The 16,175-nt window shown below is 54.9% G+C and overlaps 1 protein-coding gene and 1 long non-coding RNA gene across 2 annotated transcripts; both read left to right on the forward strand.

The window, feature by feature from the left end:
* Nucleotides 1-490: 490 nt before the first annotated feature.
* Nucleotides 491-4,698, forward strand: KAZALD1 (Kazal type serine peptidase inhibitor domain 1). The gene is made up of 5 exons (XM_042909012.1): nucleotides 491-1,108; nucleotides 1,528-2,084; nucleotides 3,272-3,432; nucleotides 3,514-3,661; nucleotides 3,856-4,698. The coding sequence occupies exons 2-5, from the start codon at nucleotides 1,580-1,582 to the stop codon at nucleotides 3,948-3,950; spliced, it is 909 nt and encodes a 302-aa protein (XP_042764946.1). The 5' UTR covers nucleotides 491-1,108; nucleotides 1,528-1,579; the 3' UTR covers nucleotides 3,951-4,698.
* A 7,550-nt stretch (nucleotides 4,699-12,248) lies between these two features.
* Nucleotides 12,249-15,248, forward strand: LOC122202612. The gene is made up of 3 exons (XR_006194762.1): nucleotides 12,249-12,350; nucleotides 13,437-13,499; nucleotides 15,189-15,248. It is a non-coding gene; the product is annotated as an uncharacterized LOC122202612 (long non-coding RNA).
* Nucleotides 15,249-16,175: the final 927 nt, after the last annotated feature.

Below are 16,175 nucleotides of genomic sequence, written 5' to 3' on the forward strand. Positions count from 1 at the left end.
CCTGAACTTCGAGGTTAGTCAGGAGGCCTCGGAGGCCGCTAGGCTGGGGGCCAGGTCCTTCTGGCCCGAAACTGGCTAAATACTGTCACCTCCCCCGCTGCAAAGCGCAGTTTTCGCCCCCTACACACTGAACTGCTGCGCGGCTTCTGTAAGCCGCTAGGGGCAGGCTAGGGCGGGGCCTGGCCGACCCCCTGTAAGGCGGGCGGGCCTCCAGGAACGCTCTCCTCCCCGCCCCCAGCCCAAAGTGCCACGGTGGCGCCGGTGGCGGCCGCGAAACCAAATGCCTCCGGCCCTGCCGGCCTTGGAACTAACTATAACCTATAATCCCGACCCGGAGCGAGGTCCGCGGGGGAGGCGCCCCGCCCACCTCTCCCTGCGGCTGCTGGTCGGCTGGGACCTCTAATCTCCAGGCTCATCCGCGGGCTGAAGCACCTGCCGGATGTGGGGAGGGTGGACGAGGCCAGATGTGGTGAGGCAGATGTAAGCACCGAATCTCTGACCGGCGCCTTAGTGGGGAAGCTGGGTGGACGAGACTGCAGTAGTCCCTGGGAAGCCAGCCCTGGGCTGCGGGGAGACTACATTGGTTGGCTCTGCCCTCCAGGAGCCTAGGCACCAGAGCTCCTACCGCCTCCGCGTTATGCAGCTGCTCTAGCAGACCCCAGGGACTGTAGAGTAGGATGGGACAAGACTTAGACCTTCACTCGGCTCTTTCGAGCTTCCCAGCCACCCTCATAGCCCCTACTCCCAACCCCCCACCCCATCCTGCCCCCTGTCATCTCCCAGCTTCGGTGTCCGGTTACGACTCCTCACTTCTCACTGTGACTTTGGCCCAGCTAGGGGAAGTGGCCCAGGAGGGTCCTGTGCGGCTGCATAAAATTGGCAGCTTCAAAACTGGAGGGAGGGGGTTGTGTGCGACGTCGAGAGGCGGGGAGAGGGGGCGGAGGAGTTGCTCTCCGAGTCCAAGCCCTTGGGCTCTCTCAGAGATCCTCAAGCCGGAGCAGAGGTGGCTGGCAGGCCCAGCCGTTTGGTGGCCTCTGCTTTCTTTCCACTGCCTGCTTTTTCGGACCGGAATCACGGCTGCTCTGAAGGGCTTAGTCCTAGACAGTAGGTGAGCACTCTGGGCCCCGGGGCATCTACTCTTTCCGCGTTTCCTCCCTTGTTAACAACTCCTTAGCTCTGGGGCCATCCATTCCCATCTACCTCTAGGACAGGAGGCTTCAGAGTTGGATGGTCTGTGGTGCTGCTGCTGGGTGTGTGTGTGTGTGTGTGTGTGTGTGTGTGTGTGTGCGCGCGCGCGCGTGTATGCTGGCGCCTGAGTTTTACCATCCTTTCCTCTCATCTGTCCCCAACCCCAGAAACCCGGTCCGATCAATAACTGGATGACTCCTAGAGAGTCACTATGCTTCTGTGTTGAGGGTCTCCTTGACTCCAAGGCAGCAGGGAAGGGGGCAGTGCGTGGGTCAAACTTTGGTACAAGTAACAGTGAGGTTGCTTCTGACCTCCTGACCTGGCTTCCCTCCCTGGCAGGGTGCCACGAACGCGCTGATGCCCAGAGCGCTCGCAGGGCTTCCAGCTAACCATGCCACGGCCGCCGGCAGCTGCCCTGGCGCTGCCCTCGCTACTGCTACTGCTGGTGGTGCGGACGCCGCCCCCGACAGGCGCGCGACCGTCCCCAGGCCCCGATTACCTGCGGCGCGGCTGGCTGCGGCTGCTGGCGGAGGGCGAGGGCTGCGCTCCCTGCCGGCCAGAAGAGTGCGCCGCGCCACGGGGCTGCCTGGCCGGCCGGGTGCGCGACGCGTGCGGCTGCTGCTGGGAATGCGCCAACCTCGAGGGCCAGCTCTGCGACCTGGACCCCAGCGCCCACTTCTACGGGCGCTGCGGCGAGCAGCTTGAGTGCCGGTTGGACGCAGGCGGGGACCTGAGCCGCGGGGAGGTGCCGGAGCCGCTGTGCGCCTGCCGCTCGCAGCGCCCGCTCTGCGGATCCGACGGCCGCACCTACGCTCAGATCTGCCGGCTGCAGGAGGCGGCCCGCGCTCGGCCCGACGCCAACCTCACTGTGGCGCACCCGGGGCCCTGCGAATCGGGTACGCACGGCCCGGGGTCCCTACCCCTGGCGCTCGGGGCGCTCGAGGCACTGATCCCCGACCTCCGACTGAATTGGTCTCTGGCCAGCGGAGCGAAAAAGATGAGGCAGGGGAGTGCTCGACTTCAGTGTAAGAGCCCGCGCTCGCTGCTGGTCCGCAGAGACCGCTGCCCTAAGGTGCGGTCCAAGCTTTGTCAGCAAGCTGTGTGCCCTGAGGCGCGTGAAAGCTCCAGACCCGGCCGGCGGGATGGACCCTTCTGAGGGAGCAGGCACATAGCCAATGATTGGTCTCTCAAAAGGGAGAGAGTGAAGAGACTCCCAGGCTTTGCCTAGACCGCTGGAGCCCAGGCAACGCGATTTGGGTTCCAGTGAGATGAAATCAGGTTTCACTTGGGCGGATTCGGATTCGCAGAGCAAGCTGTTAGCCCAGTCTCCCGCCTCCCTTCTCTTTCTTCTGGGCCCCGGGAGTAGTGAAGGAGGGGGCTCTTCCACCTCCTCCCTCCCATCCCGGGTGGGGGTGGTGGTGGTGGTGGTGCTGAGGGCCATTCAAGCCTCAGGTTTCCTTTGGCAGCTTTAGTAACTTTCGCTTCCTGAGCCCCTTTGAGGGATCTGGCCTGGCTGCGGCTGCCAGGAAAACAAACACCGGCAGGGTCCCAACACTTTACCCCGCAACTTCAGGCTTTCTGCCTGCTGCCCAGATCTGGTTTCAGGTTCTCTGCCTTTCCCACGTGCGAATCCCCCCCCCCTCGCCCCCTTCCCTGGTCCCAGAGTGGGGGGTAGGGGGAGGGCCGCTCTTCTGGTCTTTGGCAACTCCACTCGGTTAGGAAAGGGGGAGGGTAGGGGGAGGTGTCAGTTACAAGTATAGCAGGACAGGGGCCTAGAGGGTGGAATGAGGACAGGGGAGCAATCAGGGACAGAGTGTGGCTGCCAAGCTGAGGTGTGGACCTGTGTGCTTGTTCCTGTGCATCCTGTTGCATGTGCCTTGCCACTTCTGGGTTTGTACCTGTGTGTACCCGCACCTGCATTTGTATGTACCTGTGTGTACATGTCATGTCTTGCTTATGGATGTGTATCTGCCTGAGCGTCTATTGTGTTTCCCCGCAAACACATCCATGAGGGTTCATACATGGGCTTCTTGCTGGGCGAGATGTGCCACCCTGTTCTCAGGCCTTCCGCCTCCACCCCTAGAGCCCCAGATTGTGTTGCACCCATATGACATTTGGAACGTGACGGGACAGGATGTGATCTTTGGCTGTGAGGTGTTTGCCTACCCCATGGCATCCATCGAGTGGAGGAAGGACGGCTTGGACATTCAGCTGCCAGGGGATGATCCCCACATCTCAGTGCAGGTAGGATAGGGAGCAGAGGCCTCCCTTGGGCAGCCCAGGGTCCCCCTAGAAGGATCTTGCTGACCCTTTCTCTGGCTCCAGTTCAGGGGTGGACCCCAGAGGTTTGAAGTGACAGGCTGGCTGCAGATCCAAGCTGTGCGTCCCAGCGATGAGGGTATCTACCGCTGCCTGGCCCGCAATGCTCTCGGCCAGGTTGAGGCCCCAGCTAGCCTGACGGTGCTCACGCCGGGTAAGGGGGAACCCTGGGCTCTGGGGACTGGGGGGACTGGTGGTGGATTCAGGACCTCACATGTGCGCGCATGTGTGTGTGTGTGTGCGCGCATATGGGTGCACATGCAAGTATGGCTTTCTCACAGTCTGGGACATGTGGGTAACCGACAGCCCCTTTCCTGTTCTCTCTCCTTTGCCCACCTGTGTTTGCAGACCAGCTGAACTCTACAGGCATCCCCCAGCTGCCATCCCTACATCTGGTTCCTAAGGAGGAGGCTGAGAGTGAAGAGGGCGAGGATTACTACTAGGTCCGGAGCTCTGGCCTATGGGGGTGGGTGAGTGGGGACAGTATTCATCTCTGCTCTTGAAAAGACCTGAAAGGGGGAGCGGGGGCCTTTCATCACTTTAATGCCCTTAATAGGGGAGACGTGGTAGTGATAAGTAGGAAGACAAAGTTGGAGGATAGGAGAGAGGCAGAGACTAGGGGTGGTGGGATGCTAAGAGGCCCATGGAGGAAGTGCCCTGGCCAGGACAGTCTCCAGCGGGGACCAACCAGGCAGAAGACAGCAGCTGCCTGCTGGTCCCTAGGCTGGGTGGGGGTGTGGGGGCGCACAAGGAGGCAACCAAGGTCCTCCATTTCTTTCTGAGAGCCCTCCCTCCAGCCCTGCTCAGCCAGTCTTTCTAACTACCCTTTACCACAGCCCCGGCTGTTATTTTTCTAGTCCCTAACCTTTGCCTAGCCTCAGTTTACCCTTCCTCAAAACTCACCTTCTAGAAATTTCCCCCCTCACCTAAGTCCCAATTGCACTTACTAACTGCAGTCCTCTTTGCTGTTGGCCATCTGTTGTCTAGAAAAGCATAATGGAGCATGGTTTAGTCCAGGGCAGTAAAATGGGCATTTGGTCATGACCGGCTTCTGTCATTCTGGAAACCCCACAAGGCCAGCACCATATCTTATACCACTCTGTATTGGACAATGCCTAGCACGGGACTAGGCACAGTAGGCACGCAATAAAGGATTTATGAACAAACTGAGTCACACGGATGCACAGATGGTTCATGCAGATGTGCACATGAAGACCACATTTCCTTGGGAGGCATCCAAAAGCTGTGGGTCCCACTCCCTAAGCACCCGCCTGCCAGATGTACGGAGGGGAAGCTTGAGCTGGGGCCTCCCTTGCCCTCTAGGGAGGAAGACTGAAGCCATCTGGTTGGAGGGAGGGTATCTTCCCAGTCTGGTCTCCATTTGTGCTGGACTAGAGTTAGAGTGCCTGCCCCCTCTGTTCAGCCCACTCTGGTCCCCTCCCTAGGCAGAGTGGCGAACCAGGTCTATGTGGGTAGGGCCCCAGTGTAAAAGCACAAGCTGGATGAGGGAGGGGAGATGCTTGGCCACCAGTATGGACCAAGCCCTAGGATTCCTCTAGGAATCCACCCATTTCCTTGTTGAGACCAGACAGAAGTCAGGTAAGCCTGTTTCCTCATCCACCAACTGTGACCTGTCCTGTCTGGCTGAGGGTCCTTCACAGAGCCACATTTTTTTCCCTCCCCACATCTCTCTTCACACTCTCCTTACCTAGCCAAGGGGCACTGGTGAGGCACAGTGTTTATTGAGTGATTGAAGCAGAAAATGAAAACTTAAGTTCGGGAGGCCTAGACCCTGTGTATGGATGGCGACAGTCTCCTGCGCGCCTGGGCTCCGCCTAGAGCCTGGCGCCACCACCGGAGAGATTGCAGTTGGCTCAATGTCTGAGCTTGTCCTTTGGGGCCCGAAGCAGGGAGCCCGGGCTCTTGGGAGGGGCGTGGTCAGGAATCCCAATCCGAGGGCTTGGCGGTGCCTCCCGCGGAACCGCAGGGCTCTTCCAGAGGCTAAGCCAGAGGACAGCTCTCATGGCCTAGTCCCGTCTAGAGCCCGGCGGCCCCAGAAACTGCGCTCCACGGCACGAGCGGGTTGGATACCTGAGGCGAATTCCAAGGCGACCGCGGAAGCAGGAGTAGGGACGTGAGCAGTGTGCCAGGGATAGAGGGGTCGTGTTGTTTGGCGTCCGGAACAGAAGGTGGTGTGCTCCGGATTGAAAGAGGGGACGTGGTCAGGGTTCTGTGGAAGCCTGGGGATCCTTCCCAGGCTAGTTCTTCGAAGGGGACTCCGGCGCAGCTGTGCTCGAAGGCGCCCCCTGGCGGGCCCATCGATCCTACCGTGCCCACCTGCAGAGCAGAGGCTCCACCCGACCCAACCAGGGTCACACGCACCCCCGGAATCCGTACTCCTTGTTTGCTCATGCAGACTTTGTAGAGTATTCGCGTGCAGGCTCCTTACAGCCTCAGTTTCCCCCCTCCGCAACCCTGCTGGTTTAGGCCCCGCAGCCTGGAATAGAAGGAATCCCTGCTGCTCTACCCCCCCACCCCCACCCCCTCCCCTCCTCTGCTCCGCGGACGGGCTTTAATAACGTCGCTGGAAAGTGACACGCGATTTATTATTAAAGTAATGCGGGGACGGGAAAGGTTTAATAAACGCGCTGCGATGCCGAGGATTATTCACCGCAAATAAATGAGAGCGCGGGCGGCGTTTTAATAAATAATTTCCCGCCGCTCCCGGGGGAAGAGAGGGGAAGAGGAGGGGGAAGCAGAGCCGCTGCCAGAACTCCGGCCTCGCCTCCCAACGGGTTTCCAAGCCTTCCCTGCGTTTTCTGTTCGAGGTTGCTCACCCCCGAAATGTGAGGTTCCGTGAGAGCTGACTCGAAGTGGCGGGAGGACCTCTGTCGCACCCCATTCCCTCACCTCCGGGATTTGAAGTGGTTTGGTTAAGATGAGCGAATGTACTTCCTTCCGACTCCAAGCCGGAGATCCGGAGTCAACACTGGACCAGTGCAGGAGGGGTTAACCGGGACCTGCTCCTCCCTAGCCGAGGGTACTAGGTCCCAGGGCCTGGCCATTCCCTCGGCTTTTGGCTGACTCCCGCTGGGCATCCAGGGCACGATGTCGGGGGTACGCCGGGGGTCGGAGGGCTGTGTGTACAGGAGTGTAGGTGCCACATGTGTACAGATGACCTTGACTCGCTCCTCCGCCATGGTGGGGAATCTGCTTATTACTACGAAGGCTCCTAGTAAAGGCCCTTGAGCATGCTGTTCTGAACAGAGGGAGTCTGGGTGAGGCCCAACCCTTGGCTCACTGGTGAACGGGGCTGGATTTGAGGGCTGAGCAGAACAGGGACCCCCAAAGAGGAGTCGCCCCTCCAACAGAAGCCTGGAGGCCCCAGAGGAGGAGTTCGACTTCGGAGAGGGGGCGAGTTTGCAGACTTTGGGGAGGAAGGATATGTCCACCGTCCTGCTGGGTAGGGGAGTGACGGGGAAGCTCTTGGGGTACGCCGACTCCACCAGTTTTGTGCCTTGGCCAAAAGGGGCGACATCTCTGGCAACACTTGGGAGTACAGGAAGTGGCAAAGGAGTGCCATCTGGTGGATATTTCTGGTTGCGGCAGCCAGACTTGGGCGGGGGGGGGGGGGGGGGGGGGGGCGGGGCTTGAGACAGTTAAATTGACTGGAAATTTCTGAGTAAAAGGGTGCTTCTATTTGTATTCATTTATGTATGTGAGCGTGCACATGTACGTACACGTACATATACGTACACGTACATATACGTGTATATGTGTGTGATATTTACATGTAATGTCTATATGTTCATAGTAGTTACATGTGTGTGTGTGCTTACCTGCATTTTATGAGGTGTGTGTATACATGTATGTATGTACATCACAATATGTTATATATATGGATTATCTAAAAGCATATGTGTGTATGTGGATAACCATGTAGACACGTATATGTATGTGTGTGCATAAGCTTGTATACATGGATGTATTGTTATTTGTGTATATACATGTATACACATTTGCAAATATATGTTCCATTATGTATTATACATTTATTTGCAAATATATGTTCCATTATGTGCCGTTCTTTCAACAAATACTTGTTATGTGCCAACATCATTGTAGGAACTGGAGGTACGTCACAGAAAGGCACATTGTCCCTGACTTACAGAGCTTACATTCTGTTCTAACATGTGCATGTGAATGTATGTATACTTAGATTAATTATATACGTGTATGTTTACAGGATTACATGCACATGATTGTGTAACTCTGTCTACACATGTGAGGGGCAGACAAGCTTAAGCACTCTTCTGGTGGACTTGGAGATTTATTGAACTCTTTTTTGCTCAAAATTTCAGGTCCTATCACCTAGGACTCTATTCTAAGTGTGCAGACAGCTTAAGGCAGAGGGAAATAGGCTGGAGACACAGGCCCATCACCTCCTGGGATATATTTTGGTCACTTCCTCAGCCCTGTAAATGACTAGATTCTTTCTAAAAGGGTGAACAGTTATGGAAATCCACTCTGGGTAATGAGATGTTAATGAAGCTCAACTCTCACCTCTCAAAGCAAAGCACCTTGGGAGGAAAGTTTGAAGATTGGGATGGGTGGGAATGGAGTCTGGGAAGGTGGCGGTAGGAAGGAGTTCTCTGAGGGCAGTGGTTGGGGCATGTAGAGAGTAGAAGGGATCTGATCTGGAAGGTAGTGATGGGAGCTCTGGGAGTCAGTTGCAGATAATGGAGGGTGTTTTGAGAACTCCGGGAGGGATGGGCTGGTGGATAGAGATGGGGCCCAATGGGAGTAATGAGGTTAGGATTAGGGATGGAGTTGGAGGGTCCAGATATAGAGGCTCTGGTGGCAGTCTCGGGGTGGAACCTGGAGGCCAGCTCAGATGGAGTCATCCCTGCCTTTCTCCCCACTCTCCTTTCTCCATTCTGGGGCCCCTAATGTTCTCTAGTCCTCTCTGCTCAAGCTGGGTCCCAGATATGCTGGTGGCAGAGAAGAGTGGAGGCCGTGGGGCTTGGCCTGGCTCAGGTGACTCACTGGTAGGCGAGGTGAGGCACGGATCCCAACACCACTGGACCATGAAGCCTCATCCCAACTGCCTGGGTCATTGCCCGCCGCTTTGCCATTACCGCTTTCAGTTCGGGCTCAGCGCAGGGGGTTCAAACAAGGGTGAGGCCTGGACCTGGGAAAGGTCACAGATCCCCCTCCCCACATACACCCACACATTCCTGGGACTGAATTAGGAAAGGTGCTTCTGAATGATTTCTTCCTTCTTTCCCTCCTTTGCTAGATGTTTTCCAGATGCAGTCAAGGCCAGAAGCCTTCAGGTACTATCCTCACCCTTGGTCTGTGGCAACACCTCAAGCCCAACTATTTCCCCCTAAAACCAGGGCTTCTGTCCCTTCGTTGCCTCTCTTCCCTTCCTTCAGTCTCTCTTTTCTTCCCAGGGTTGAGATCTTAGATCCCTGGTGTGTACAGGGGGAGGGGCTGAAGACAGAGGCCGGCTTTATTTATTTATAAATCCTGGCCTGAATTTATTTTTGACATTTTCTCTGCCAAGCGAGTGGCCGAAGGCTCTCTGAACAGGGTGGACAGTTACGAAAGCCAGCTTGGGTGACAAATGTTACCCCACAATCAAGTCTCACCTTGTCCCCTTGGGAGGCAGCACGACCTTGAGGGTGCAGAAGTGGGGTCTGGAGTTCCCTGGGAGAAAAGAGGGAGTCTTTGTGAGAAGAGAGAGGGTCTCCCGGGATGAGAGTTGAGGACTCAGGGACAAACACTTCCTACCTCCCACCCCACCCCCATCCCAGATCACTGAAGCAGGGCTGGAGAAGGCCCCACAGGCCTCCTGGACTCCCCTGACCCTCAAGAGACCCAGGTTTCAACTCTGGTTTCCCAGCTCCCCCTCCTCTGCAATGTGAACTAATGTTAGAAGGGTTTGAATTCTGGGGGTAGTAGTTGGGGGGGGGGGGCAGTCTCAATGCCAGTGGTCTCTGAAGGGCAATGATGGGTCTTTGCGAGTAGAACTAGACCTCAGAGGTCAAGGATAGCCTGGCAAGGGCACATGGGGTTTTGCAGTACGGGTTTGAATGTCAGTTCTACTGCTTTTTAAGTGCATACCTGGGCAATTTTCTTAGCTTCCCTTCTTCTGTGTCCTCCTCTGAAAAATAATATAAAACTTACTCTGTAGGGGTTGTGATGACATTAGAGATCTTAGAAGTAATGTGTCTGGAACACAATAGTAAATGGTCAATTTTACTGCTACTATTTGTGGGCTGATGAGTTGCATGGAGATGGGGGTAGGGTACCTAGTCCAGAGCTTCCTGCTGAAGTGTGTGTGTTAGAAGATGGGGTGACTGCAGTCTTAGTGCCTGCCTGGAGGGGGCCTTAGGAATTGGGCCTTTGGAGGAGGGAAAGGGCTAAGGCAGGGTGGGGATGGGTAGGAACTGAGCCTCCGGAGAACTTGGCAGTCTTTAGCCTCACCTTCAGCCCTCCTCAGGGAGCCCCTGTCACAACCCAGGGCTCTAGCTCTGAGCTTGCAGGGAGGGGCGTCCCCCAAACTCACCTCCATCCATCTCTTTTATCTGGGCTGCTGAAGGGCTGGAGCTCCAATGGGGCCTCTGATGGGGAACAGATACAGACCAGGCGGAAACAGCCGGAACTGTGCCGAGCTGGAGCTGAGGACCAGGCCAGGGGGTCAGTGAAGACAGATAAAGCTCAGAGCAGCTGGGGACTCAGGGGACCCGTGGGGAGGGGCAGGAGGGGCTTAGGGCAGGCTGTGTCCTGGGAGGAGGCAAGGGCCGGAAGCTCCTGATGGGGGCCAGTGTCCATCAAGGCTTTCAAATGTGCAGACAAGGCCTTTCATGACTCTTTGGGAGGAGAAAAGGAGCAGAGTTTCCTCCCCTAGGTGGGGCTGCAGGAAGGCCAGGGATGGCCTGCCTGCCAGGGATGAGGGTTCCTCTCAGGGTAAAGCTGAGCCTGAGAACAGGAGGGCCTCAAGTTCCCGGCCAAAGGCAGGGCTTTTGGGGGCCGCCTTACCTTTAAGGTGGAGATGGGAAAAGGGTTGGTAAGCTATTCTGCGATTTTAGTTCCTGTTTTAATTAACTCTGAAGGGCTTGGGGCCTCCCTGAACACCAGGGAGAGGAACGGAACAGACGTTTATTTTCCTCTTTTCCCTTTTAAAGACAATTTTATTAAATCACTTTGTTTTCATTCTGGCTTGAACATGGGGCATTTAAATGGAAAAGTAATTATTTCACCTCGTTTGCTTATGGAGAAGGGAGAGTCAGGAAAGGGAGGGATGCCAGTAAGAGGAAGATGCTGGCAGCTTTGGACCGGCACGTGTGCAAGCAGGCACGCGTGCATGCACACACACACACACACACACAATCATGCCCATGTTCATACCAACAGCAATGTCTACACATATGCCCTCACATCGGCACACACTGTGTACCCACAGAACGACATGCCTTGTCCACATCTTCCCAAACACAGACACCTCACCTCTTGCAAGCACACGTCTACACTCTCCTGAAGACACACTTCTTCCCCACAGCCATGCTTCCAGGCAAATCTCGCTCTCTCTCTCTCTCTCTCTCTCTCTCTCGGGCACAAACACTCCCAACACATTGTGCTGGGAGTGCAGTATAGGCCCTCTTGCGGATACCTGCAAATGACCCTTCCGAGCACTGTGGTTTACGTGTGCACACCCCACCCCCCACAACCCCACACCATATTCAAGTCCTTCTGCGCCTATTGAGGTACATCATCACAAGCACACCCAGGTTCAAACACACAACTCTCAGTCTCACACACCATGCACACCCTGCCAAGGATGCCTGGGGACAGATTTGGGTGAGGGGGGACATTGTCGTGGAGAAGGTGGAGGAGTAGTGGACCTCTGTCTCATTGGGATTCCTGGGCCCCCAAATCTACCTATCCCCCAGACCACTCCAGGAGTCCCTTTCTCTGCACCTGTAACGATCTTGGGAGGCCTGCTTGTGACCTTGATTCTGCAGCCTCTGGGACAGAGCTGCTGCCTCCCTCCCTCCCACCTGGCCGCTGGTGGAGGGAGGGAGCAGGCCAACAGGTCTCCCAGGCTCAGCCCGCGCTGGCTGGGACCCAGGTTCTAACCCTGGCTTCCCCCACTCGCCCCGCCCTGCCTGGCTGTGTGGATCGGCGGCGTCGGAGGGGTTAAAACTTCGGTAGCGCGCCCCCCTCCACTCCCACCCCTGGCTGGTACATGGAGGGCTGGGTTTGCGGGAGCCGTACCTGTACTTTGTCTTCATCTGTCACCCCTTCTGACAGTCAGATACATCTTGTGGTGGGGGGGGCGTGGGGGCGGGGGAGCAATAATTAACCTCTCCCGTCTCATACCCCAAATACCGCCCGCCTCGGCCCGGCTGCAGCAGGGTCTGCGGGAGAGAAGGAGGGAGGGAAGGGAGGAGATGGAGAAGGGCGAAGGAGAGAGCGGGAGACGATTGGGAGGAAGGGAGCAGAGAGGAAAGGCCCTGACATTTTTATTGCCCTGCCAACCTCCTGTCCACGCGCTCTTTCCACTCTCTCTTCCTGGGGAATGGCGGGCAGTTTCGAGAGCCGAGGAGAGTACAAGAAAGCATTGTGTGCTCAGAACTCACCGCTTCCCCTCACATCCGGGAGTTCGGGCCCCTCTGGAAGGGGCGGATCTGGGGAACAGTGGGGTAGGGGGGAGGTTGTCCGCATACTAGCTTAGCACGGGGACCTGGAGGAAGAGGAGAGGGCTTTGGACCATGTAGCCTCCGTGGGGACGCCATGCCGATATCTCCCATTTAGGACAAATGACTGGAGCCTGTGTTAAGGATTAATTTTTCTTTCAATCAGTGAAGGGGGAGGGGTCATATGTTATTTCTGGGGAGGCAAGTGACTCCAATGCCAAGGGACCCTGGATTAAAAGCTCTCCAGGTTTGGGGTGGGAGACAGAGGACACTTTGAAAAAGAAAAAAGAAAAAAAAAAAACCTTTGGGGAGGGAGTGGCTGGAATCAGAGCTTAGATAAAAAGAAGATGAATTTGTCTTGAGCTAGGTCCTTGGATGAAGCAGGCAGGATTCAGGGTCAGACAAGACTTGCCTGTAGCTAAGGGGATGGACTTGGATATAGAGCATTCCCAGGCGGACTGCTGTGTGTCCCGGGTATACCCAGGAAGGAGCTGGGAAGCAGCCAGAGGGGAAGAGAACTGTTGCTGTCACTGCTGGGGCTGCTGGGGGCACAGAGACAGGGCCCAGCCTGTCCTCTGAGCAGCCTGAAAGCCAGGGGATTCTAGCATTTTCCATCTCTTTGAGAAGTTGTTAGTCAAATCTGTCATGGACAGCATCTGAGAAATGGGACCTTTCCTCCAGTCTCTGATAGACTTGTGGACGCGGCATTCATTGTCCACGAGTCAGGATCCCCGGTTCTCATCCTGGTTCTGCCGACAGAACCAGTTTTAGCTAGCTGCGGGAATGAAGAGAAGTCATTTAACCTCTCTGGACCTCAGCTTTCTCATTTGTAAAGGGGGGGGGAGGGGGGAGCGGGGAGGGCTGATGCGACAAACTAGAGATACCGCTGCTACTAGTGTCCTATGATCTTCTAAGACCTGAGGAGCATTGACAGCCTCAGCCGTGTCCCCCTCCCCTTACTCGTGCTCTGTGCTCTGAAGCCTCCTGCCTGAGCAGCACAGATGCAACTCCAAAGAGGCTCGCTTTCTGCTCTCTCCCTCTTCCCCTCCCCCCTCACACACACACACACACACACACACACACACACACACACACAGCCTCCTTGCCCCCTGTACTGTGCATCCCAGGACTCCCAATCATCCATAAAATTTGCTGTGGTTGGGAAGGAGCCTGGGGCCAGGGCACCCCAACAGAAAAGCTGACTCTGTGTATTTCTGTTAACAGAAAAAAAGAAGAAAAGCCTAGCAGAGCTGGAGAGCGGGGCACCAAGGCACAAAGTTAACACTGGTAAGGACTTGCCAAATGGGGAGAGGGAGCATTGGGAACGGAAGAGAGCCAGGAAAGGTGAAGAGAGAGAAAGAGAAGGCGCAGCTCAGCTGCAGGGGACTCACGCGGAGAGTGAGGAGTGAAACGCGCTGACAGCCTTGTCAGGAAATCACCTCGAAGCATCCCACACCCTGGTCTGTCAGTTCCATCTCCCCAGGGGAGGAGCCCCTGTGAGTCACTGCTGCCGTCGGTCCCCTGGATTTCACCCCCCACCCCCCAAGCACACAGCTCTGCTCCAGAAGGGAATTAATTTCTGGCTCTTATTTTCTTCACCTGGAGAAGTGCTGGGCATTTTGGCAGCATAAGGAGAGAGGAGAGAAGCAGAAGTCACGACTGCCTAGGGCGGGGGGTGGCTGGGGGACACCTAGGGTGGCGCTGAGTGACCCAGGGCAGTGTGGTGCCTTGGACTGAGCTGGTCTTCTAGGCAAGCACGGTACTTAAGGAAGAAGGGGTTTTTGCTCTAACAGCATGGGGCCTGGGACAGCAGTAGGCCACCTAGGACCCGTCAGGGGCCCTGGAAAAAAACTGGGCTCTTGTTTAAACTCAGTCCTGCTGAAGGGGAGGCTTGGAGTTGGAGGGAGTGGTTCGGGCAGCATCATTTGTGGAGCGGAGAGCCTCTCTCTCTCTCAGCCCTGGGGGGGTCAGAAATGAGTCCCACTTTCTTCAGGCGCGCTCTGGGGGTTCTTCTCTGGCCCTGCCTCCTTTTTCCTAACGCCTCTTCAGTTGGTATAAACCTCATGTTCTGGCCCCAGTCCTGACTGTCACCCCCAGAGCTTCCCCCATCACGTCACCCATCCATCACCTTCCTAAGGTGACAGACTCTGCGTCTGTCTCTAGGAATCCTTTTTATTGTTTTTATTTTTACAATCTAGTACATGAATATAGGATTAGAGGAATTTCAAACGATCCAGAAATGCGTAGAGTAAGAAGGAAAAGCCCCTCTTTCCTCTTTCCCGCTAATCTTATTCTCTTCTCTGTAAGTTACCGCTCTGAACAATTTGGTGTGTATTCTTCTAGATCTTTTACATATCTACCATACACGTACAGTCGGACAGACGCGCACACAAATTAGATTGAAAAACAATTACTATAGAGATTTATCATGCCATACTACTATCTTATTATTTGTTCTTTTCACTTAAAAACTATCAGAGATATTTTCCAGGCCAACACATGAGGATACACCTCAACACATATAGATGTTTCACATGGCACTCCATAATAGATTTCACCAGTTCCTTATTGGTGGGCCTTTTTGTTATTCCCAAGTTTTTCTTTTACAAACGATGCCACGGTAAGCCTTCTTAAATGTCTGTCATTTTGTACAAGAATGAGTGATTCTGGGGTGCCTGGGTGGCTCAGTTGGTTAAGCGTCTGACTTTGGCTCAGGTCATGATCTCACGGTTCTTGAGTTCGAGCCCCACGTTGGGCTCTGTGCTGACAGCTCAGAGCCTGGAGCCTGCTTCAGATTCTGTGTGTCCCTCTCTCTCTGTCCCTCCCCTGCTCATGCTCTGTCTCTTTCTCAAAAATAAATAAACATTAAAAATTGTTTTAAAAAGAATGAGTATTTATGAGATTCAGAATTCTAAAAACGGCACCACTGGGTCCAAAGACACTCGCTGTATATCTAACTTTGATTTTTCCTTTAAGCTTGAAACCGACATTTCCAAGCAAGTGCCCGTGGATGCTTCCAAGATGGTGATCTGGTTATTTCCAGGTAAATGTCTCCAACACTTCAAACTCAGTAAGTCCAGTTCCAAGCTCATTATTCCCTCCCTTCCATCCTGCTACTCTGCCTCCCAGACTACGTTGGTCAGCATCACCCTATAGATCTTGTCACCCACATGCCACACCTTGGGTCATCTTTGACCAAGGTGTCTGCGTGTCCAGATTTGCCCAGGATTGTTCAGTGTATGTCTACTGTCTTGGTAAAATGACCGATAGTACTCTCTTCATCCTCAAAACCATTCTGGATTGGACAATAAATTATATGGTCACGCTATTCCTCCTCATCTCTGATTCCTGTTCAACCCATCAGTAAGTCCCACCAACATCGTTAGGCTTCGGTGATGACAGGTTCTTAAACTAGCCTCCCTGCTCTGTATTTCTCCTCTGTTCAACTCATCCTTAGACCTCACCACCAGTCTTGTCTATTTAGGCCACGACTTTTATCTTCTTACTCTCCTGCTTCCCGTTGCCTACAAGACGGAGTCCACTCTAGACCCATCTTATGCCATAGCTGTCCAGAGAACATACACCCATCCGACAGGTCAGGAATCTGTATCGCATTATCTGGAGAAGGGCTAGTAATCAGGCACTGGAAAAATTGTTCCATGCCCCCTAGATCTGCATGAGATGGCCTGGCAAGAGGAAGACAAATTAATAATTGATGAAGAGAAAAGATTTCATGTGGTCTGAATGAATCCTGGAAAGTGGCTTGGTGTCTCTCTGAATTCAGATATGGGGGTGTCCATAGAGAGAGGTCTCCTTGGGCAACACCACCCCCCCCCCCAACTCACGTTTTCTCCCCACCGCTCACCTGCTTTTTCCCCTGGTTTCACAAAATTCCAGCCAGTTTTCCTCCATTTCGTGTTCCAGGGCTGGAGTCCTCAGGGACCTCTTTTCATGTTTGGCCAT

This window comes from Panthera leo, chromosome D2 (genome assembly GCF_018350215.1).
Source record: "Panthera leo isolate Ple1 chromosome D2, P.leo_Ple1_pat1.1, whole genome shotgun sequence".
NCBI classification, from domain to species: domain Eukaryota; kingdom Metazoa; phylum Chordata; class Mammalia; order Carnivora; family Felidae; genus Panthera; species Panthera leo.